Source organism: Dipodomys merriami, unplaced genomic scaffold (genome assembly GCF_024711535.1).
Source record: "Dipodomys merriami isolate MVZ:Mamm:240054 unplaced genomic scaffold, mDipMer1.0.p SCAF_7, whole genome shotgun sequence".
NCBI classification, from domain to species: Eukaryota; Metazoa; Chordata; class Mammalia; order Rodentia; family Heteromyidae; genus Dipodomys; species Dipodomys merriami.
Genome location: NW_027206290.1, coordinates 7,546,841 through 7,572,433, shown reverse-complemented (window position 1 = coordinate 7,572,433; position 25,593 = coordinate 7,546,841). Strand labels below are relative to the sequence as shown.

At 37.3% G+C, this 25,593-nt stretch overlaps 1 protein-coding gene and 1 pseudogene across 3 annotated transcripts in view; both read right to left on the bottom strand.

Moving 5' to 3' along the window:
- Ak5 (adenylate kinase 5) overlaps window positions 1-25,593 on the bottom strand; it is a 251,680-nt gene that overhangs the window by 186,097 nt on the left and 39,990 nt on the right. For all 3 annotated transcript variants that reach the window (XM_070007330.1, XM_070007332.1, XM_070007331.1), the window contains exon 6: window positions 7,494-7,685. In XM_070007330.1, the coding sequence (XP_069863431.1) occupies window positions 7,494-7,685 (192 nt within the window). The remainder of the gene's footprint in view (window positions 1-7,493; window positions 7,686-25,593) is intronic.
- LOC138816640 (dihydrofolate reductase pseudogene) lies at window positions 19,001-19,567 on the bottom strand (annotated as a pseudogene).

The window sequence follows — 25,593 nt, the reverse complement described above, 5'->3', positions numbered from 1 at the left end:
TATAGACTCCACTGAAAATCTTTTATCCACTGATAAACACCTTTGAAAATGTACCAAGATATGAACTTAATACTCAATGATCAGTAACATTTCTATATACTTGAAAAACTATGTTTATTGCAGTCCTCTTCACAATACACAAACTGTGGACCAAGTCAAGGGGCCCAACAACAGATGAATGGACTAAGAGATAGGGTACATATATGCCATGACATATTATAAAACCATAAATGAAAATTTATTACAAATAAAAATGAAATAATTACATCTGCAGAAGAATTGGAGAAAATCATGTTGAGTGATATAGATAAACTCAAAATGTCAGATAGCAATAGCATTTATGTTTTCACTCTTCTTTTGTTCTGGTGCTCAGGATTGAATTCTGGGTGTGGGTGATATTTGTGAGCTTTTTGTGCTTAAGGTTGGTGCTCTACCACTTGAGCTGCACTTCTGAATTTTTTTCTTTTCTTTTCTTTTCTTTTTTTTTTGTCAGTCATGAGGCTTGAACTCAGGCCTTAGTGCTGTCCCTGAGCTCTTTTGCTCAAGGCTAGGGATCTACCACTTTGAGCCATAGTGCCACTTCAGGTTTCTGGTGGTTAATTGAAGATAAGAGTCTCATGGACTTTCCTGCCCAGGCTGGCTTTGAATGGTGATCCTCAGATCTCTGCTTTCTGAGTAGCTAGTGTTACAGGTATGAGCCACTAGTGCCTGGCCATTTTTTTCCCTATGTGGAGGCTAGCTGGAAACTCAGAGATTTTTCTGCCCAGGCTGGCTGGCTTCAAACCACAGTCCTCAGATCTCAGCCTCAGCTGAGATGTTAGCCTCAGCCTCTTAGTAACTAAGATTATAGGTGTGAGCCACTGGTACCCTGCTTTGTTTTTACTCTTCTATGGAAACTGACCTAAAACACACACACACACACACACACACACACACACACACACACACACACACTTTCATGAATATGTGAAATGTACACATATACATATATATACACATGTATAATATGGTTTTAACTTTGGGAAGAGGATGGGAAGAAAGATGAGGATGGATAACTTTGAAATACAATACAATTATAAATATGGCATAAGGAATGTCACTGAAAGCTATGGATTAATAAGGTGTTGTGGGATGAGGGAAAAGAAGGCAATAAAGAGAGTTATTCTGACCAAAATAATATATACATACACGATATACTATAGTGAAACTTCTGTGTAATTAGCACACACTAAAAACTAGAAGGATGACAATAAAGATGGGATGGGGAACAGCAGCAGTAGTAGGATGTGCCAATGAAGAGTATGAATATGGTTGATGTAGTTATATTTGTATATATATATATATATGTTTATATATAGAGAGAGGGGAGAGGGAGAAAGAGCAATGAAATCTGCTGAAATGTTTTAAGAGGGGTAAGTAGGATAAGAAGGAGAAATAGAAGGGATGAGGTTGATCTGAGTATACTATATATAAGTGTGCAAATATCTCAGGGAAAAGCTCCTTGTAGCAGTAATGTATTTTTTAAAAGCTCTACTCTTAAGCAGATCTGCCACTGCAGTTCTTAACATTAAAAATTCCTTAATGTGCATCTTGCAAATGTGTTAGCTTGAGTGTTTTCTTCAGGTTGTCCACATCATTTATTTCACAGTAGCATATGAGGGCATTGCTTTACACTAATGATCAGTCAGGGCTTTGTGTACCCTATTCCACAGGTATCTGTAGTAATAAACTGCAGAATAGGACACATGCTCATTCTTAAACTTCTTTCGTATATTGCTTGCAAATATTTTACAGAACCTTGCCATGAGAACACTGCATTGCTGTTTTGAGAGGATTTATCATTAGGAGCTGACAGTGGGGTGGCATCAATTTCCAACTTCAATTTCCAGCTTTGAAAGGAGATGTATTCACGGAGGCATTTGCTTTGCTTTCTGCCTGCTGAGTGTGAAAACCACTGATACAGAGTGGAGTGAGCTTTGGGGATGGCAAAGTTGAGAGTCAGGATGTGTGCTTGTTTCTTTTATTTTCTTCCATATAAAAGAACAGATAATGAGACTAGCATCATAGTATTTCAGGTTTTAGACCCACAGTAATGGCAACTTATGGAAGTAATAAGATTTGCTTTTCAATTTAGTTCTGCTCTTTTTGAGTCACCTTTATAAAGACCTGTGTAAACAGGTGCATTAGAAGGTAGCCAAAGGATGATATCCTTCTGAACTGATCAATGGTGCTTTTCCTAAGGACAACATAGTCTTACCTGTTTGGCACACAGTAGGATTTGATGTTTCCTGCCTAGAGATTCCTTATAATTTTCTCTTTATTCAAGTCAAGGAAACAGGAATTGATTGCATGATTTCTAGGCCCTTTCATAACCAGGTTTCATGCTAGAAAGTACTGTTTACTAAATGTAAAAATACTTGAGGCACTGGGAAAAAGCCAAAGGGTCATATACGTAGGTGCAAAAATACACTGTTCTCACTAAAATATTCTATGGGATGCCTCCTCTGGTGCTTCCTACTTTTTAGCCTTTAGTAACTCCTCCTAGACACTTTCTTAGTTACTAGATTCAACAAACAGAATCAGCCATGTGGTATAACTGTGGCACATGTGGCCATGGATATTTACATAGGACATAATAGCCTTGGTGCTTACAGAAAAAGTGTCTTCAACCTGTTACAGATGGCAAATTCATCAGCCTTTTATCTATTAAGAAACAGTAACAACTTTTTTAAAAAAAGAAACAGTAACATTTTTTTGTATTAATTAGAAAAGATTTTGTTACCTTTCTTAGGTTCAAGTAGCTGCTGAATCTCTAGAGGGTTTATGTTATTAGGCTTTCTTATTTTCTTCCTTCCTTGCATCCTTTCTTCCTTCCTTCCTTCCTTCCTTCCTTTCTTCCTTCCTTCCTTCCCTCCTTCCTCTTTCTCTCTTTTTCTTTCTTTCTATCATCTCTGTATCTATCTCCTCTGACTGCCTCACTTACTCTCACTTTCTTTCTTTTCCATCCTGTCCTAAGAGAGATGGTGATGATGATCAGCTGATGGGAGTTTAGGGATAAGTGTTCTTATAATTTAAATATGAGTGCTTACTCCCAGGAAGCTTGAAGTTAATGAATAATTACCAAGCAGTGTATACAAGTTAGCGTTTATGTTCCTGTTTATTTTTCCTTGGGGTTAAAAGTATCTGATGGGTGGAGAACAACATAGTTTCAGTGGTAAACTTGAACTGTCATCAAGGGGATCCTCAAATTTGAAGGAAGTACTATGGGGCACATTAAGAAATGGAAGCATACCTGGGGATTTGCAGGCCCAGGGTTAGTGTTGAGGAAATAAACAGTGTAGCAGGACAAGGGTGTGTCTGCTAGCTGTGCTCCCTAGAACTGTTGCTAGCTGGTAATGAAAGTTCCCATTGCCAAGGCAAAAATAAAGCAAATGAGGCAGATGCTGGGAGTTTTCGTAAAAGCCAAACATTTGTTTAGAAACTTTATTTAGAATCCACTAACCATTCTTGAGTGTGTGTGTGTGTGTGTGTGTGTGTGTGTGTGTGTGTGTGTTAAAATACCCCTTTTAAAGAATAACAAGAAGAAGAAGCTGGGCACTGGTGGCTCGTGCCTATAATACTACTCAGGAGGCTGAGATCTGAGGATCACAGTTCAAAGCCAGCCTGGGCAAGGAAAGTCTGTGTGACTCTTATCTTTAATTAACCACCAGAAAACCAGAAGTGGTGCTGTCATTCAAGTGGTAGAGTATTTGCCTTGAGCTGAAGAGCTCAGGGACAGCTCCTAGGTCCAGAGTTCGAACCCCATGACCACACAGAGAGAGAGAGAGAGAGAGAGAGAGAGAGAGAGAGAGAGAGAGAGAGAGAGAGAGAGAGAGAGAGAGAGAGAGAGAGAGAGAGAGAAAGGCCTTACTTTGTAAAGGAAAAAGCCACCATCACCCTAGCCCCTTTTAGTCAAATGTTATTCTCCTTTCCCTTTGCTTTGCTTTCCTTTCCTTTCCTTTCCCTTCCCTTCCCTTCTTTCCTTTCCCTCCTTCCTTTTTTTAGGTCCAAGACCAGGACTGAAACTTGAAGTCAGCACCTGCCACTTTTGCTCATTGGCTAGCACTCTTCAAACTGAGCCATGCCTCCAGCTCCTATTCTCTTCTATTAAGTCCTGAAATTCAGGAATAGGGGGTCTGATTATAGTCACTTGCCCATTTCTCCAGGATAACTGGTGTAAGCAGGCAAGAAATAGTCCTGATTTTAGTATTTTTTAATCTGCCTTTTTTTTCTGGTTGAAGAGAACCAGTTGGTAAACTTGATTATGAATTAAGAAGCTTCTTCATATACCTTGCAACTCCCATGACTAGGTTAACTTTATAACATTAAAGGGGAAGGAATAGAGAGGCAGAAATACAAACAAAATAAGTTAGCATTACACACACAATGCTCTACAGGCCACATTCAGCACTTGACATCCATTTCATTCCCAGAACCATACTGGGTATAATTGGTGATTACACCCATTTTACAGGAAAGGACTGTGAGTCACAGAGGAGGTAGCTACTCTGCAGGTAGGTGGTGGCATCTGAACCAGTGAGTGGCATCCGAATCAGGCAGTGAGGCTGCCTGGAGCATCTTAAACACTATCATGCTATCCACATCCTCTCAACGCACCCCCTAAGCATTACAGGACAGGTGACATCCTCTGCAATTCCCAGCTTCAGGATTCACAGCTATGGGGTATCATGAAACTTCTAAATGCCAGCAAAGCTGAGATTCCAAGTGGAGTTTAGACTCCAAAGCCCTGGGGAAGAGGAACATCTCAATGAAGTTTCTCAACTGCTCCGAGCAGAGTCATCATGTGATGGTCCTTAGGAAGTCTGCGTGGAGATAAATGATTTATCCAACTTGAGGACAAGGAAGGACCCCATTCTGTCACTACATGGAATTCTGGCCCCTAACATAGTGTATGACTTATATGAGAGCTCCCTGCACATTTGACAGACTTAAAAAAATTAATTGTAGTCATCACACATGGTAACTCATTGTTTACCGTCTTGCCCTATAGAATACAAGCTTCCTCCTTTAGCTGGAACTTGCTATGGACTTAACAAGTCCTGTTCTCGGTGCTTGGAATATATTAGTGAACAAATAAAGATCTTCACTCTTTGTGCATTTAGCTTTGAATGCCTAGCAGAGTATCTTGGTTTTCAATGAATATTTACTTAATGAATAAATGACTCAATTAGAAGGTGAAGAAAAGGAAGAGGGAAGAAACGACAGAGAAAAAGATATACTTGGGGTTGGCTCTAGAGACCAAAAGATACTTATTAAAATCTTAACAGGCTTGCGATTAGTAAGGATGATCATTTTTATTATTTGGCTCATCTTTATACATGACATTCTACCAAATATATTTCAGTTTCAAAACTGAAGTCAGAGCCAACCTCTGAAAGAGAACATGGGTTCCAGGATGCAGCATTTGCCTCGCTGACAGATTATTTTTTCCCCCAGTTATATTCTCCAGAGCTGTCTCTACTCACTTCTTTCTAAAAGGTGACTTTCCAAGGCAAGTTTTCTCCCAGTAATTAGAGATATTTATCTTAAAGCTCATTTGGTGTTTGCAGCGAGGTTTCAGGCTGTCATCCACATTGTTATTGACTCTTTCAATTAGAGTCAATGGCATTTCACCTCCATGCAAAATATTAGTAAATTAACAATCCTCACTCTGCATTCATTGGGGAAATCTACTCTGCTAGAGATGACGAACATGACAAGCAGGGAGTAATGAGAGACACTGGTGATACCGTTCAGCCTTGCACACATCAATTAAAACTCTGGCTCTTCACCTTGCAGTTGAGGTTTAGTCCTTTTTCACAACACAATGCAAAAATCAGCATTGGTAATTGATGAGAAAAATACACAATCATTCCCAAAATAGCCACAGAAATATTTACTCTCATTTTCCTGAATCTTTCCTATTACTCACTGTCTGTTCTAAGCCAAAAAATGAACTCTAGCATTATGAACAATTTTTCAGATCAGATTTACAACTCTCTGACATGATAACTTTGACTCAATGAGCAACTGTAATGAATATTTCAAGACTGTCAAATTCAGTATTCAAATGTCATGAGGGTCTCTTTCAGGTCTAAGGGCATCTTTGTCTAATGAGAGTAATTTTAACCCAGAAATTGTTAGGTCATAGAAAGTTTGTTGGATCTTGTTGCCTCAAACTAGAAACTAGATTCTTTTGGGGACTTACCAGCCCACTAGCAAGAATCATGGATCTTGTTGGAAGGGCCAAGAGTAGACAGGAGGCTGTGTTGAGACTTGCCATTGCCTGGCTATTGTAGAGCTCCTGTGGGTTGAGTGTTGTGCTGTATAAAGGTCTTTCTTCAGATGGCCTGGGATCCTACTGTTCTCCTCTGGGATTTAGTATTTAAATTTGACATTGTAGGGAATCACATATTGAGTTCAGCCTTTGTCTCTACTGTTCGAGATTCTAAGAACTGCATTAACTAGTGATCTTGGTCATCTGTCATTGAATATAATAAACTACAAAGCAGACTGAATATTTAGAAAAATGTTAACTTTTTTTTTTTATGCTCTGTACTTATATGGTGCTGAGGAACCAAACCCAGGGCCTCTGGCATGCAAGGCATGCGCTCTACCACTGAGCCACCTTCCCAGCCCAAATGTTAACATTTTTACTCTTCCAAATAAGCAAAGAAATAACTCCTCCTAATTCAATACACTGTCACCTCTTCATGTCAAGACATTAGGAAATCAGAATCTAATATACTTCTGTAGTACATTATGATACAGAAGACTTAAGACAATTTAACAGCACAGCAGGCCAACTGTTACTTAGAAGGCTATCAATTTTGCAACATTTTCAAAGGCAGAAGCATTGTGGAACTGGACAAATAGTGCTGAAAATAATCAAAATAGTTAACTTCAACATACCTTTTTTTTTTTTTACTTGAGAAGTATAGACTTCTAAACAAGGTTAAATATTTTTATCTTTCATAAAAATCAACTAAAATAAAATAAAATACATAAAAAGAAACATAATGGCTAAATAAAGACAAGTCAGAGCTAGGCGCCGGTGGCTCACGCCTATAATCCTAGCTACTCAGGAGACTGAGATCTGAGGATCACAGTTCAAAGCCAGCCCGGGCAGAACTCTGTGAAACTCTTATCTCCAATAAACCACCAGAAAACCAGAAGTGGCGATGTAGCTCAAGTAGTAGAGCGCTCGCCTTGAACTGGAGAGCTGAGGGACAGTGCCCAGGCCCAGAGTTCAAGCCCCACAACCGACCAAAAAGCAAACAAACAAAAAAGTCAGCGCAAAATGATTGATTTTTGAAAAATGATTCTTTTGCCCTTCCCAAAGGCACTTCATAAAGTCAAGCAGCTAAGTGATAAAATACAACCATGACAAGTGAGAAAGTACAAACATGATCGATCATTCTTGGACTGGGCATGTGAGAGTAAAACTAACTTACTGTCATTATGAGCCCCTTCTCCTGGAAGTATTTAACCAATGGAGCAGCGTTTTGCTTGAAGTTTATTAGTCTCCTTTGGGTAGCTTTTAGATTGTCATCAGGCCGCCCTTGCTGTTCTGCACGTTTCAGCAATCTTTCTTTGAGCCTCTGATTGGCACAAGCCAGGAATACCACCAAGTCAGGAGTACAAATCTGTGGAGAATATCAGACAAGTAGAGAGACATTCAACATACCAAGTGATGTAGCTGTGGGCAATGGTATTAGCCTCCTTTTCTTCTATCCTTGATCCTCAACATTTTTGTCAACTTGTTTCTCAGGCTGTCATTTTACATTAGTTAGTTAGCAACAGTGAGCTGATTATGGCGTGACCCCAGCTGCAAGCAAGACCCCTGATTCCTAGCAACTCCTGTACCCCAAATATCCATTCCTTATTGCCATACACATTCTATTTCAAATGGAAAAATATACTTAAATTGCTTATGTCTTTCTCATAAAATTTAATTTTTTAAAAAAGCAGACAGCATTCTATTTCAAAAGATGTGAATCCTCTAGCAAGTGTTCAATGAGCTGGGCCCTGATGGCTCACCTGTAATCCCAGCTACTCAGGAGGATGAGATCTGAGGATCACCATTCAAAATCAACCTGGCACAAAAGTCCAGGGGACTCTTTATCTCCAATTAACCAGCAAAAAACTAGAAGTGGAGGTGTGGCTCAAGTGATAAAGCACTAGCCTTAAGTGGAAAAAGCTAAATGAGGGAGGAATTCACTGAGTTCAAACTTCGGTACACACACACACACACACACACACACACACACACACACACACACACACACACACACACACACACACACACACACACACAGAGTATTCAGGTAACTCCACTTGTGACATGTAGAGGAAGCATTATAAGATTTTTCCATTCCTTTTCTTAGCTTTTGTCCCCTTAAATGTGAGCTGATTGAATGAGTGAGCTAATGAATCTTTAAAATACACCACAATAAAAAAGACATATCATTTTTGTCTACATGGCAGCAAGTTTCTTAATTGCTGATAGTATTTCTCCTCTCAAATCAAATAAGTCAATGTTCTTTTATTTCTGTTACTGCATGGTAAATTCAGTCTTTATCCATTTTTAAGCCCCATTGAGCCATTGTTCTGTTAAAAAGAATCAGTGACTGCCTTTGTATAAGCAAAGTCATTCACTGTGTCAGACTACAAAGTGGGCTCAGTTTAACACTCCCTATTGTCAGGGATTTTCATTGTTCTGCTCATTATTAAGGTGTGTAAAGTCAGCTTAACTTCCATAATTCACATCAGAAACCAGGAAGCCAGATATTAAAGAAATGGAAAAACTGGAATTATGGAAAACATATACAAAAAACCCCAACAACACTGGAGGCTAGCTCATCAAACCAATGCCAAACTTGTAATCATCTCCACATTCTGATGACAAATTATTTTAAAACTTGAACAAATTATTTTAAAACTTCTGGTCTTAGTGTTTCTTATAATGAGCACTTAGTAATCAGCAGACAGAACTTTCACTGCTTGATGACTCTAACTGGAGAGTTGTTTCTAAAATGGGGCTAAAATTGGTTTCCTTCTATGCCTATGGGGAAAATGTAATCTGTTACTTTTTTAAACCATTAAACATTTTATTAAACATACATAATCATCATCAAGGCTAGACTAGATCATTCTAAAAGGGAAAAAGATAGATAATTGGACTTGACTATTATTTTATATAGATACAATTTTGCTGATCACTAATATAGAATAATCACTAAAAAGTGGTAAACCTAGCAGATGGTTAAAATTTAAAAATAAAAGCTGATTTAAAAGATGAAGAAACAAAATGAGTGGGACAGATAGAAAGTCAATTGTAAAATAACAGAGTCAAAGCCAAATATATAAGCTGTTGAGTTAAATTTAGTCAAATTATTCCAATTTTTTAAAAGATTTTTTTTCACACCCCCACTATTTTCTGTCATTAGACTTCACTTAGCCTGAATTCTCTTTGGAAACCAAAAGTGACACTGGGGTGTGGCTTAGTGGTAGAGCACATAATTAGCATGCACCAGGACCTTTATTCAAGCCCAGTGTGATCCCTTACTCTTCAAAAAAAAAAAAAAAAAAAAAAGAGGGAAGAAAAGAAAGCAGAAGCTGAGATGGAATTTGCTAGTAGCTGATAAGGGAGTGGGGAGGATGCAAATGAGGAGGTGAGAATGTTGCAGAGATGCCTACTACAGCGGCCTGGGAGTCCCAAGAAGCCTTTGTGAGAAAATGATTCCTCGGGTCCCATATTGTGGCCAAGAGCTGCTTCCTCCTTCACACTGTGCTGTCCACTGTGCATGTGTCTCAGGGCAGAAAGTCACACACTACGAGTGCTGCACCTTACACTGGCAAAAAACTGGTCACAGGAGAAATGACCAAGAAAGGTAGACTGAGCCTAGGAAATGGGGCATGCATGGAAGAGCTTGCTATGGTAACACACTCTAAATATAGAGATGCAGAATAGTTAAAAAATAAAGGGATGGAAAAAACATCCCAGCAGAAAATGGATAAAAATAAACAAATCAAATATCAGACAAAGAAGTGGACTGTAGAGAAGAACTATTATTACAGCTAAAGAATGCTACTTTGTTGTAATAGGTTTGATTACTTAGAAACAAATATAACTCTTAGTTTATATGACCTAATAATAAAAGGCTCAAAATATTCAAAGCCAAATTGAGATAGAATTAAAAGGAGGCACAAATCTACAATCACTAGATAAGACTTAACTGCATACTTCAAATAGCTGGCAACACAAATTCCAAAAAAACCCAGTAAGAATTTAGCAGATTGGCACATACCCTGGGTTTGAACCACACAAAAGTCAATCAATCAATCAATCAAAATATAAATAAGTTAAAAAATACAAATGTAAGAAAATATTCATATTAAGGAATTTATAATATAATACTTGGGTCAAATAAAAGCATGAAAGAAATAAAAAATTAAATGATAGTAAAATTTTTACTTTCTCAAACTTGGTGTATATAGCCAAACACAGTGATAGGAGTGTCTATTGCTTTGGATACATTTGTTAGGGTAAAAAGGAAAGTGAGATAATGATCTAAAGATCTATCAAAAATTAAAAAAAAATGACATTCTAGATCTACTAAAAGAAACCCAGAAAGATAGAGAAGAAATTAACAAAAAGAGACTACAACTAAACATTTAGTTATATTAATTGGACAGATGTGTAGAAAAACACAACAACACTGACAAAAAATAAACAGAAAATCAGAATAGTACTATACTTAAGAAAATAAATTCCACTTGTAGGTCAAAACTCTCACTCAAAGAAAATTAATAGCATATGAAAATGACCTGTGGATATAGTTCAGAATTATGCCAACTTTGTGCTAGATTTTACTCAGCACAGGAGATAAAACAAGAGCCCAACTTAAGCATGCTATCTGCTAGCTCAGATGGAGCTCTGCCAATTGGAGGAGACAAACCACAAAGAACTTCACAAACATGTGTCAAATTGCTACTGTGGTGAGTGCCACAGGGCAGAATGGAGTAGCAGATTCTATGAAAATGGGTTATGCAGTTTCCAGGCTTTCTGGAGAGCCAGGCTTTCTGGGGAGCCACAGAGGAGACACTAAAGGAAGTTGAGATAGGAAAGAGGAAAGATCAACCAGAGATACATTAGGAAGGACGAGAGGTCTTTCAAAAGAACATAAATTCACAGAGAAGGTAGGCCCATGGGCCTCAGGACAACACTTAAGTTTTGTTTGAGGATTGCAGCTCTCAGGAAGAGAATATTTTAGACATGGCCATCTTGGTGAGGAGGTAAACCATTATATAATTCTTTCTAAGGATATTAGAAGAAATTAACATCTTGATTGGATTTTTTCCAAATTAAACTTGATGTTTGCAGGTAGAAGATTCTAGACACTGGAACAGATAAAGTATAACCCTAGCAAAATATGAAGTTATATTCTGTGTTCAAATGAAGCTACATAGGCCCTGCAGTCACATTGTTGTCACATTGTTGTCCTTATGGGCTCTGTGGTATGAGCTAATAGAACCACAGGTCCAAAAGAAAAGACAAAAAGTAGGAGAATGTTCATTTCTCAGGAAAGCAAGTTTCCAGTATCATTCCTCCCCATCTCCCTCTCTTTACTTCACATGAAAACAGGGACTGAGAATGTTGCTTAGCAGTTAGCATTTAACATGAGTGTGAAGCTCGGGGTTTGATTCCTAACACCATCAACATGGTTCCATATTTTTAATCAGCTAGTTTAAATGAGAAGAAAAAGTGTGGCTGCAGTGGGTAAGAGCAAGACCATTCACTGTTCTGTAGCACTATGCAGCGGAGTAGTCTGTTTCACTGGTATTTGTAAGAGGTTTAAGAAGCATGGCCATTTCTCCCTCTGCCATTCATCTTGCTGTATGAACATTTTTCTTTCTATACAGCTATTGAGATCTGCTGGACTTAATTCTCAGGAGCCCCTCCTACCATGGCATTGCCTGAATCAACAATTTTTTTTTGAGGACAGTAGGACAATCTAATATGGGGGTTGTGGAAATGGGGGTTAGAGAAAGCCATTTGACTTGGTTCTAGACTCTTGGCTACCTCACACCCAGAAGAAAGGAATTTGGATACAAAGTTTGGAAATAGTTTCACAGTAAAAGATTGTTTTGCTGTTTACTGTTATTCCTATATCTATTTAATTTAGATGATGCCTTAGATTATTTTCCTCTGTTATGTTTCCAAGCAACTTCACCAAATTTTCGACCTTGGTGATATGAGAGTAATATATATTTCCCTGATCTTCTGAGGCTTATACTCTAGCAGTTCAATGGAAAGAGAATTATGGAGGGGGCAGGCTTGAATGAGATGGCCGTCAAAGGATACTAAATTTTAGTTAGGAGGAGAAAAAATTAAGTCTATTGTGCAAGTGACCACTATGATTAATAACAATGTATCATATTCTTGAAAATAGCTTTACATTTTCTCATCACAGAAACTGGCAGGTGTATGATAAGGTAGTGCAGATAATAATGAGCTTGATCTGGTCATTCCATAATATATACATATTTTAAAATATCCTATTATCCCCATGTTAATAAACTGTTGTGTGCAACTTTTGTCAATTTCAGAATAATTGATTAAATGGAAGTAATTACAAACTATGATAAGCAAAATGATTACAAAAGTAAGGAAGTAAAAAGGAGGCGATTCTTAAAATACCAGGAGGAGGTGAACATATTTTTTCCTAGCCTTCTTTTCTTTCAGGAAAAATACCATCTCTTCTTCTATTATTGCTAAAGTTACATGATTTAAATCTGTTTCACTGGGGTGAGCCCTGGGCCAATGTAAAAAGGATGCTACAATGTATCACTGACTTGGTTGTCTTTGCATTTATAGTTCTTCCTAAATATCCTGTGGGAGCCTGTCTGAGATACACATTCAGGAGATCTACTGTCTTCATCTATAGGATCCAGGGAAATGCTTTATTTAAAAAAGAAACAGGATATGTAGAAGTCTGTGGTCAAAATGGGTGCTTAGTGAGGTTTTTAGTGTACTTAAATGTGAAATAACATGGTAGCCTGGCATAGAAGCATTTGCCTATAATCTATTGTATAACTGGTTTGCTACTCAGGAGGCAGAGATTAAAAGATTAGGCCATTCGTCTAGGCAAAATTAGTGAGACACTACTGCATAAACAAAGCTGGGTGGTGGTATATTGAATCTGTATTCCCAGCAAATGGGGAGGGCATGCAAATAGCTGATTTTGGTTGGAGGCAAGGCTCCCCTCTCCCAGAAAAGGATGAGACATCAACAACAAAACTAAAGCAACAAGGACATGGGATGTGGCTCCAATGGTAGAGCACTTCTCTAGCAAGCATGAGGCTCTGAGCTCAAGCCTCCTCCCACCCAAAACCAGTAAAATTATACTAACCAAAGTCCAAAATTGATCCACAGGATTAAATACAAAAATATTATGATGTTGTTTTGTTTCACTTAGGGAGATAAGTAGTTTATGACACTTGCATTTTAGAGCCTGGACATTTTCTGTTGAAATACTGTATTTCATCCATTTCACTGACTTTGTGGTAATCATCAAAATGTACCTTGTTTTTGTTATTTTAGGGAAGTAGCTATCTGGATTACTTGTCCTATCCACAATTTGTCACAAGCCAAATTAGTCATATGTGCCAGAGGCTATCATTAATGGTTTCAAAGATATATCATTAAAGTTAGTTTGTGAAGATTACATTTCTGCAGCTTGATTTTAGAGATGCAAATCTTCGTTTCAATAAAAGCATCTGGGTACATTAGGAAGACAAGATGTAGGAATTTAATGAAGAAGAAAAACTTTATTTTATAGCAGGTTGACAACAGGAAACAAATGTAAACTTATGGTTCTGTTTTTTTCTCCCCATCATGAGTGATATGTTCCCTGACACCCAGGATTAAAAAAAATTCCATATGATAGTTTCTCTCCTTGCTACTTCTTTATTTTCATAATCTCTTTTTTTAAAAAACAGTATAATTATCCCCATTTAACCAACTGGTTTCAAATTGACAAATAACAATTGCATATATTGATTGGGTATAATATGCTGCTTTAAAATATATCTCCATCATGCTTACTAATTTTTATGGGAGAAACATTTTAATTACCACCACTGATCTGATTATTTAGACATCATTCATTCATTCATGTATTGTTTGGTGTTTCCTAAGATCCTGTTAAGAGCAGGAAGTGCTGGAAAGGTTAATGCAGACTAATGGACTGGCATCATCTTCCATGCCAAGTAGCTGGGGTTATCTCTTACACACTTGGGAGTATTCTATTATTCCTAATTTAGAATGAGAGCCATTGGAAGTACAAGGGGCAGGCTGGGTAGGGAGATAGTGAGGTAAGGGCAGGATCTGGAAGAGCCAATAAGCCTGAACTGTCTATAATAATTTGTCTCATATGCAGAGAGGTCCAGTAAAATAAAAAATGTAAGATACAGTCATTATCCTTTGCATTAACTTTTATAGATAGGCTTGATTTGAATGACTAGATAGGGCACTGACATAAAACAGATGGGCATGCCAGATGGGCCTGTAATTCCAGCTACTTTTGAGGCCAAGAGGCAGGAGGATAACAAGACTGAGGCCAGCCTGGAAAACATAGCCAGATGCTATTTCAAAAAACCACCAAAAAACAAAATAAAACAAAACCCAAGGGACTTTATGAGAATTTGAAGCAGAGGGAGAAATGGTAGCTAAGAAGAAGAGTTCAAATATACATAGATGTATCACTCTTCTTAGTCTCTGGGATAAACCTGGTGTACCTGATGACAAAGGCGACAGTATAGATTCTTCATTAGTTGTACATATGATGGTCCAACAAGAAGAAAAAACGAGCACCAACTAGGAAAAGGTCACAGAATTGAAAGACTGGTAGATGATGCTATCATCACCTTTAAGGGCTTTCTTTAGTAGATTTGGGAATGGTTACCATTTAGCCAATTCCTAAACTAACCTCTTTCTCCCTGATTTCCTGTAACACTTAAATGACTTCCATGTCTAAGATGGAATAATTGTCATTACAATGTGAACACCAATCTAACTTATATTGTCTACTGTGCTCATAAATACATGGAAGCAAAAAAGATCCTTCAAAATATCTTTTAGCAGCCAACCATTGCTGGCTCATGCCTGTAATCCTAGCTACTCAGGAGGCTGAGATCTGAGGATCATGATTCAAAGCCAGTCCAGGCAGGAAAGTTCATGACACTCTTACCCCCAATTAACCACCAGAAAACTAGAAGCAGTGCTGTGGCTCAAAGTGGTAGAGCACTAGCCTTAAGCAAAAAAGCTCAGGGACAGCAGCCAGGCCTCTTAAGCTCAAGCCCCAGTGTTGGCAAACACACACACATACACACACACACACACACACACACACACACACACACACACACACACACACATACACACACACACACACAAAACAACCAAAAAACTCTTAAGAAGATCATATGGTCATATGGTCTCGGCATATGGTCTGGTCCAAATCCCCATTCGGTCTATTATACAGCAATTTAAAAAAAAGCAATTTTAAAAAAGTTAATAGAGCTAAATATAGAGTAGATTTTACTCTCACCAAATAAGTGGTATTCCTTTGAAAAGCAAGAACAGTGTCTTTCTTCCTGACCTACCTATTTTAGACTCTTAGATTCTAAGCTTTGAGTCATACTGCACTCATTCAAAAGATATATTAGAAAGTAATTGAGAAATTCTTAAAGCAAGAAACACATTTTCAGATCTTTAAAGGCATTTATTAGTTGAAAATGAAGCTCAAGTATGTATTAAATGTGCACAGGTATTGTGATAATATAAAATAGATAAGAAATTAGGTGGCAGTTCCATGAATACTCCATGTACAAATTCATTGAATGGAAAATAGGCTGAAAATTCACCTCAAAATGTCATTCTAAGGTGTGAAAGATTTCCATCTGGAATTCAGATATAAGATATAAGTTTCTTTAGAAAAAAGAAACTCAATGGTGTTGCTTCAAAGAAAATTGAAATGTTTTTCTTAGGTTAGTATGTGTGGCTGAAATAAATACTTCAAAAGAGAATTCATGTTTAATACAGTTCTGTTTCACATTAAATCTCATTTATCTACTTAGTTACTCACCCATCCTCATATTCATTAAATCACTTTTTTTTTATTGTGAAAATACCGTACAGAGGGGTTACAATTACATAGGCAAGGTAATGAGTACATTTTCTTTTTTTTTCCAGCACAACTATGTTTATTTAATGGTACATTTCTTATCAAGCATTGTTGCCTCCTCCTTTGTTTCCCCTTCCCATCCCTTCCCATCCCCGCTTACCCCACAGCCAAAGTTGTAAAGTTTGTTTTTTTGACATAACATCATGTACATCTCATTTGGGTCCACCTGTATCCCTATTTAAACAATTTGTTTTTGCCCTTCTCTCCCCAAATTATACCAACATCAAATACAGTGAGAGCAGGGGTTATACCATGGGGGAGGGACATACAAAGCAACAAAGAAATCATCTTATAAATATGTTAGAAACAATCAAAAGAAAGAAAAAACATTTGAATCCTTATCTTGGGGTTCATTTCGCCTAAATCAACTTATCTGATCGTTTCTGCTTGTCTCAGACATATACTAGTAATTGCAAACAAGGGAAACCATGGGACCTATGCTTCTTTGGGCCTGGCTTACTTCACTTAATATAATTTTTTCCAAGTCTTTCCATTTCCTAACAAATGGAGCAATGTCATTCTTTCTGATGGAGGCATAGAATTCCATGTGTATATATACCACATTTTCTTGATCATTCATCTACTGAGGGGCATCTGGGTTGCTTCCTTATCTTAGCTATGATAAATAATGCTGTGATAAACATAGTTGTGCTGGTAGCTTTAGTATGGTCTTATTTGGATCATCTGGGTAAATGCCCAAAAGTGGGATTGCTGGGTCATAGGGGAGCTCTATGTGGAGTCTTTTGAGGAACCTCCATACTACTTTCCAAAGTAAAGTTCCCTTCTGTCCACATCCCCTCCAGCATCCGTTGTTATTAGAGTTCTTGATTATAGCCATTCTAACTGGGGTGAGCTGGTATCTCAATGTTGTTTTGATTAGCATTTCTTTTATGGCTAGGGAGGTTGAACATTTCTTCATGTGTCTATTGGCCATCTTTCTTTCTTCTTCAGAGAAGTTTCTCTGTAAGTCTTTAGCCCACTTATATATTGGGCAGTTGTTTCTTTGAGGATTTGTTGTTGGGGGATTTAATTTTTTGAGTTCCAGGTATATTTTAGATATGAGACCCTTGTCCGTTGTATGGTTAGTGAAGATCTTCTCCAAACCTGTGGGCTTTCTATTGATCTTGCTAGCTATGTCCTTTGCCATGCAGAAGCTTTACAATTTCATGCAATCCTATTTGTCCAACCTTTCTTTGATTTGTTTTGTTTCTGGGTCTCTATTAAGAAAATTTTGGCCTGTGCCAAGGAGATCTAGGGTTTCTCCTATTCCATCCTGTAATGTTTTCAGAATGTCTGCTTTGACTCTGAGGTCTTTGATCCATTTGGAGTTGATCCTGGTGCAAGGTGATATATAAGGTTCTAGCTTTAGTTTTCTACAAGTGATTAACCAATTTTGCCAGCACCATTTACTGAAGAGGCTGTCTTTCTTCCATTCTGTTTTTTTAGCTCCCTTATCAAAGATTAGATGGCTATAGGTCTGTTGGTTCATTTCTGCGTTTTCAATTCTATTCCATTGGTCTTGAGGTCTGTTCTTGTGCCAGTACCAAGCTGTTTTGATTACTATGGCCTTGTAGTAGAGTTTGAAATTTGGTATTGATATTCCTCCAGCACTGTTCTTTCTGTTAAGGATTGTTTTTGCTATTTGGGGTCTTTTATTGTTCCATATGAGTTTTTGGATTGCCTCTTCTATTTTCTGGAATATTGATAGGTATTGCATTGAATCTGGACATAGCCTTGGGAAGTATTGCCATTTTCATGATGTTGATCTTTCCAATCCAGGAGCATGGGAGTTTCTGCCACTTTCTAAGTTCTGTTTTGATTTTCTTTTTCAGGTTTTTAAAGTAGAAAATGCTATTTCTTTTGCATACCAAATAACTTTTGTCCTGCTAACATGGTCGCACATTTTAGTCTCATTTAAAAAAAAAAAAACTTTGTGAAGTTTTAGCTTCTAACTTGCTAATTTTGGTTTCTAGTAATATCCATTCTTAGTTTATTATCTCTATAAATTTTTAACTGCAGCTATCATTTTTTATTGCTCTCTTTTGGATAAAGAACATTACCAGAGTGGCCCTTGAATATCACTAAAGATTAGAAAGAAATTTCACAGGTCTCACAGTGCTCCTTAGGTAATCTCCTTTCTGTTTCTTGACCATCCCTATAGATAATAATGGAGTTCTCAATTTACTGAGTCCCTGTCTAAGTAAAAAGAACTTTGTTCAGAAGTATGATGTGCACAGAATAATTCACTTGCCCAACTCTGACCTAATTTTCTGTTAAAAATGTGAGTTGTAGCTCTTCTGTTCCTGTTCCTGCCCTTTAGACTTATCTATCTAGTTCTTATCTCTGTGGGCCCTTACATTAACTGATGTTCCCAGGGCACTTTCCCACTGTAGGCCCTCTTACAGATAGATATGTTGCCTTGAGCAGGTATTGGAAGGAAGTCAGTTCTGGCCTTGGAGCAAGGGTGCTGAGTCAGTTATGCCAAGGGATTTTTCCTAAATGGTATTTAATATAACCTCCCTAATATTAATGAGGAATAAAAACATACTGCTTAGATATAATTATCAAGTGGCATGCAGGAAAACACATAAGCAAACAAAAATAATTATAGATCTAAAGTAAATACATGTCTTTTTCCAATGTAAAAATACATTACTTTTAAGGGGGAAGGATTTGGCACAACTTGAAATAAACCAGAAAACATCTTTACATTAATCAATCTTCTCGTATACTTGGAATTTGTACTTAATGCCCTTTTCCTCCTGGACCTCAGAAAGCACACCTGGGTATTCTGGGAGAAGTTTATATTTTTCCAAATCAATATCTGGGAAAAATGTGTCACTTTCAAATTCCTGTATGACCTGTGTCACAATAGTTTAAGATGGCCTGGCTGATTCATGGCTTCCTTATAAACAAAACTGCCTCCTGCTATCCAAACCATGCCTACTTTATTGTTTAATTCTGGTTGCTCAATAAGTTTTAAGGCTTCATCTAAACTTTTAGCCAGAAAATGAGCTCCTTATGGATGGGGGTTCCTTGAGTTCTCTACTAAGAACTATATTATTTCTGTCCTTTAAAGGTCGATTCTTCTCAGGAATGGAGAACCAGGTTTTCCTACCCATAATCACCAGATTCTGTTTATCTTCTACTGTAGAGGTTGTGGTCATTCTTTGGAAATACTTGAATTCACTCCTGAGTGGGCGCCAGGGGAGGTCGCCATTTTTGCTGATGCCCATGTGCTGGGACACGGCGACGATGCAGTTCAGCGGGCACCCCATGCCAGCAGCAGTGTTCGACTCCAAGCTTTTAGGGCACACCTCGTGTACGCCGTGGGTTTGGCGCGAAAATTCTCATTAACTCACTCTTAACTTAGTAAGAGCTTATTGAGTACTACACCAAGTGTAAAAAGCTGTATTTTTTACACTGTGGGAACATAAATGCTGCATTTATAAAACAAGAACAAGCTGGTGCGGGTGGTTCATGCCTGTACCTTGCTACTCAGGAGGCTGAAATTGGAGAATCGTGGTTCAGAGCCAGCCTAAGAAGCAGTCTGTGAGACTCATCTCCAGTTAACCACCAAAAAAGCCAGAAGTGGGGCTGTGGCTCAAGTGGTAGAAATCTAGCTTTGAATTAAAAAAAAAAAAAGTCCAGAGACAACACTTAGGCCCCAAGTTCAAGCCCCAGGATAAGCACACATACACACAAAAAAGCAAGAACAATGTCTTTCCTCCTGACCTATCTATTTTATACACTTAGATTCTATGCACTCATTTAAAAGAATAAATCCGCATTACATTTATCCGAAGCAGAATGAATTCAAAATATTAGAAGAGCTTAAAAAGTAGCTAAAAAGTGCTTAGGATCTGCATTGAGCTATAGCTTTCTCTGATATAATTTAGAATAGGATAAGTAAAAGGTCCATTTTAGAAATTGATGGCCTAGTAAAAATCAAATTGATAATAGCAACCAATTTGGAGACTATCAGAATATATGAAAACAATAGTTCTTTCAATCAGTGAGTAGTATCTGTTCATCAATTCCCCTTGCTTTCCCTTCATTCCTTTAAATAAACTCATTTCTGGAAAGAGGGTATAGGTTTTGCTCTTTTCCTGTACAGACCCAGTAAATGGCTTGGTTTTCAGGCTTTTGACCATGAAGGAGGTTTAACCCTCCAGTCTATACAGTGGGAAGACTGGCTCCTCCTAGAAGGGTTACTGTTTTGGGATGGGCAGAAATTTATCACTGCTTCTGATCACCATACACCAGAGATAGCCCCAGAATCCCCTTCAGCATGGTAGGTTTGGGGAGTAATTAACATTTAAACGTGTACATACAGCGAAATAGTTTATAAACATAAGTGAGGTGGCTGCATAAATTTAGAGAAATTGGTTGTAGTATTACACTATAGCCCTAATGAACAGCACGCGCGCGCACACACACACACACACACACACACACACACACACACACGATGGTGAACATTGTTCCCATATGTTCCATACTCAATTAAAGTGTTAATACAAAGCAGTGGTGAACAAAAGAGGCATTTAAAATTAAATTAATTTTTTTAAACCAAAGAAATTGTTTCCTTAATAATTGTGTGAATGCCTACTTTTAGTGTTCTATCTAGCATTTTGACAAACTAATCTTTAGTTATGTTCCCATTCCCAAGTGGTAATTTTCCAAGGCTCTGAAGCCAACAGACTGAGTCATTTCAAGCCATGATGGTGCCACTGAGCTGCACCCAGATTTGTAAGTCTCAGTTGTCCATAGCAGCAACTGCCTCTTTCTGGTCCTTTTCTCTCTTACAGGGAACCAAATAGTATGATCATTCAAAGCATGCATTAGTGCTTTGTTGGCCTTCCTTCCCTCCCTCCCTCCGCTCCTCCCTCCCTCTTTTCCCTTAGTTCCTTCCTTCCTTCCTTCTTTCCTTTCTTTTCTGAAATGTATGAATGATGTGGGAAGAAACTAATCTAAGCTAGAAAATCTTTCCAAATATCTTGCCATCTTCTTTTCCCTCTCCTCTCTCCTCACCTTTCTTCCTTACCTTCTCTACTTATATCTGAGTATGTATCTAAACACACATGTGTTTGCATATACATACAGATAGACACATAAACCCATGTTGCATTAAGGAGAGTATTTTCAAGAATTTCAAATAAAACATGTCTGGGTGAACTTCTAAAAGGTTTATTACTATGTTTTAATAATAAAAAAACAAAGACCCATGAATATAAGATCATTATACCATCATTCACTCGGGATAGGACTTACTCATTCGTGCAATCATTTAGTCAAAGACTGAAGGTTTAGTGTGTGCAAATTAATATTAAAGAATTCTTAGAAATCTTCAGACAAGAAGAAAATCAAGAGTTGGCACTAATCATTTGCTATAATATTTAAAAATTATACTTTTTTGGTGTCAGTACTGGGGCTTGAACTCAGGGCCATGCACTCTTACTTGGCTTTTTAAATGAAGGTGGTATTCTACCACTTGAGCCACACCTCTACTTCTACCTTTTTACTGGTAAATTGGACATAAGAGTCTCATGGACTTTCTGCCTGGGCTGGCTTCAAAATAATATATTCATATTTTAGCCTCCTGAGTAGATGGTATTACATGCATGAGCCAACAGTGCCTGGCTAACAACAGGTACTTTACTGGTACTGGTACTTTTTTCCTATATAGTTCAAAATTATTTTCTTAAATACAAGTGCATTTACTCAGAAGTGAAGATTCATAGAATATATTATTTAGAAACATGCTTGAGACCAGTGTGGTGGTACATGCTTATAATCCCAGATACTTGGGATGCAGAGGTAAGAGGTTTGGAGTCTGGGGACAATCCAAGCAAGAACATAAGACCCTATATGAAACAAAACAAAATACACAACAAGCCAAAGGACTGGGGTCATGGCTCAAGTGGTAGAGCTCTTGTCTAACAAACATGAGGATGTAATTTTAATCACTATCCCATAAAAATAAAATAATAGGCTGGGAAGGTGGCTCAGTGGTAGAGCGCTTGCCTTGCATGCATGAGGCCCTGGGTTTGATTCCTCAGCACCACATAAGAAAAAAGAAAAAAAAAGCTGGAAGTGGGGCTGTGGCTCAAGTGGTAGAGCACTAGCCTTGAGCTGAAGAGTGGAGGGACAGCGCCCAGGCCCAGAGTTCAGGCCCCACAACCAGACTTCAAAAAAAATGTTAAAAAAATAATAATAAAATGAAACAAAACCATGCATGGGTAAGAAATATTCATAAGAAAACATTCATAAGAAATATTCATAAGAGATAAACCAACATTGAAACACACGAAGAATTTTAAAAGCTGAATGTGCTTTCTTTTTCAAATGAGTCCATTGGGAAAATAAAAATGTACTTTAATATATTAACCCCTGTTCAACATGTTTTTGGATCTGACTCCAGAGTCTTCTGATAGACAAGTCCTAGTCCTCTGAGACTGGATTGAACCTCTTTAGTGCACACAGACAGAACAGCTGGGTGAAAGTGGTGAATACAAAACTCCAGATGCATATTAGCTATCCCACTACTTGGATTTGTGAATCCTCAAGACAGAACTCTAATCTCTCCAAGAAATGAGATCAGTGGCTACAAATCTTTTTTAATTCCAATTTTTTTTTAAGTTGTGTGTGCTTTTGTTTCTTTTTTAATACCCAGAATTTCCACATGGTAAGAGTACTTTTGGTACCAATTGATTGAGAAAATGCTTATTCTTGCATAGCTTTGTCTGTGCAATGACTCAGCTACCCTCAGAGGCAAGCGACTACTAGATACCAGATGCTAGATAAATAGACCGTACAATTTGTGACCAAGTTACTGTAGAACAAATAAATATACTTATGGAGCACATTATCTAAAGCATGAATAAGAAAAATATCTTTAGGCTTACTCACAAAGAAAAAAATAGAAAAAAAAGAACCAAGGACTACACACAGATTAAATACAATAATCAAATGCTACTCATTTCTCTTCATTAGAAAATTAGGCACTACTACCTTTTGTCATGCATACTTAAGCTTATGATTCTCTATCTCATCCACATATTTAGAGAAGTACTAGTGACTATGTATTTGAACAATACTATTAAAAAATCACGATGTTAAAATCTTTGAAAACATTAAAAAATTATAAGTTTAAAAATAAGGTACTGATGGCCCATTCTATTTATAAAATGTATAGATATTTGGTACTCACATATAGAGATACAACTGATTTATACATTCAATGACAATATTAGATTTAATTAATCATTTTGATAGTCATTTTGTAGACTCTGTAAACAATCATGTAATTCACAAATATATATATATATATATATATATATATATGTATGTATGTATACTTGTGAAGTCCTCAGTATTAGAGGAAGAGCACACAATATTTTTCTAGTGAATAGAATGTAAACCATGGAGTTTTTGAACAATTTCTTTTTTCTTTTGGTTGGTCATGGGGCTTGAACTCTGGGCTTGGGCACTATCCCTCAGCTCTTCAGCTCAAGGCAAGCTCTCTACTGCTTGAGCCACAGCGCCACTTCTGGTTTTTTCCTAGTGGTTTATTGGAGATAAGAGTCTAGGGACTTTCCTGCCTGGGCTGGCTTTGAAATGCGAGCCTCAGATCTCAGCATCCTGAGTAGCTAAGATTACAGGCATAAGCCACCGGTATCTGACAACAATTTCATTTTTTATTCTTAATATGCTGTGTTTTTTCCCCCAAGAATTTATGTTAAATGCTTTTGAGGGCTTTTACATCCATTATCAAAAACATACTATGCAAAATTTCACTATTCTATTGTTTTTGGATATGGTGTTCTAGATGTGTTTATTTAGATCTATCTCATATTAATATTCTGTCTATTTCTTAGAATAAATGATAAGAATTCAAATTTCCAACCATGAGTGTATATCTATTTTATTTTTGATTTACCTATGTTGAAACTTTTAAATACTCATGTATATAATTGTTGAAACTTTTATTAGGTACAGACACATTTATAATTTGTATGTCTTCAGATAAATACTAATAATATATGTACTCAACAGGGTCTGATGAATTAACAAAACTTTTTGTCTTGAAGTCTATTAAAGAAGACAAAGTCACTCTCATTAGTGTCTGCATATTACATCTTGTTCTAGCTTTCATTTTTCAGCTTATGTCTTTATTTCATGAAGTATTGCCTATAAAACTGAAGTATGTTTATTTCTAGTCTAATAATAAAATCCCATTTGAATCTTTCTGTAATGGTAAGAATCCTTGTGTAGTTATCCTATGAATTCCCGTTACAAATTCTGCATAACTAACATTATTTTCTTATCCCACAGTGGCACACTGTACATGTACTCAGGCTCTTAACAGAATATAGCATATGTTATATTAGTAAGGTTAAATTGGTAGGATCTGAGAATAGAATCTTGAACTTCCAAAATCCATAACAGCGTATTTAATTTGAATTTATTTTTTGATTATTTCTTAGGATACTCATATTAGAACTGTATCTGCATTTTCTTAAGAGACTGCCCTTTTCTATTAAAGACATTAAGGGAAATGGGTCTGGAGATTAAAGAAATACTGTACTTGGTGGCAAGTGAGTGAATCACTGTACAGAAAATGCAAAAGGTTAGCACTGGGAAAACCTTTGGCACTTATCAAGTATTCTGGGGAAGTGAAACTAACATGTTTTGCATAATGATAGTTTTTGAACAACTACTATCCACAATTCATGGTGGAGCCATGAAAAAGACTAAAGGTACGTGAAAAAATATCTTCTCCTAGTGAGACTCTAATTGTATTGTGTATTTTCCCCTGGCTCTGCTCTCCACCATCTTTCTGACAGTGGAATGCATCCATAGGTTCACTTGACATCTAGCTTTCTCTTGGTTTGGAGCAGTGGTAAATATCAACAGGGGTATCTGAAGAAAGGAGGAGAGGAAAACTCTGGATATTTATCTCTTTTACTCTTATGCTACAGTACCATTAGAGGCTGACTACATTTATCTCCTTAAGGACAAGGCTCTTATAGATAATCTTCATCCTATATTTGCTTTTCTTATGGCTCAAGTTAAGTAATTTCCTCCTCTTGAATCTATAGGCCTTGGGATGGAAACAGACCTCATGCTCACCAGCCCCATGACTGTCTTTATAGTTTTCCTCATGTTGTATGTACACATTCACAGAGGTATTTCATAAAGACTTTTATTGAAGTGTGTTTAAGCTATAAGAGTGTGTCATTGTTTTCCAGTAGCAACCTGAGTGACACAAAAATCTGGTAAGCGAATATCAACAATATAA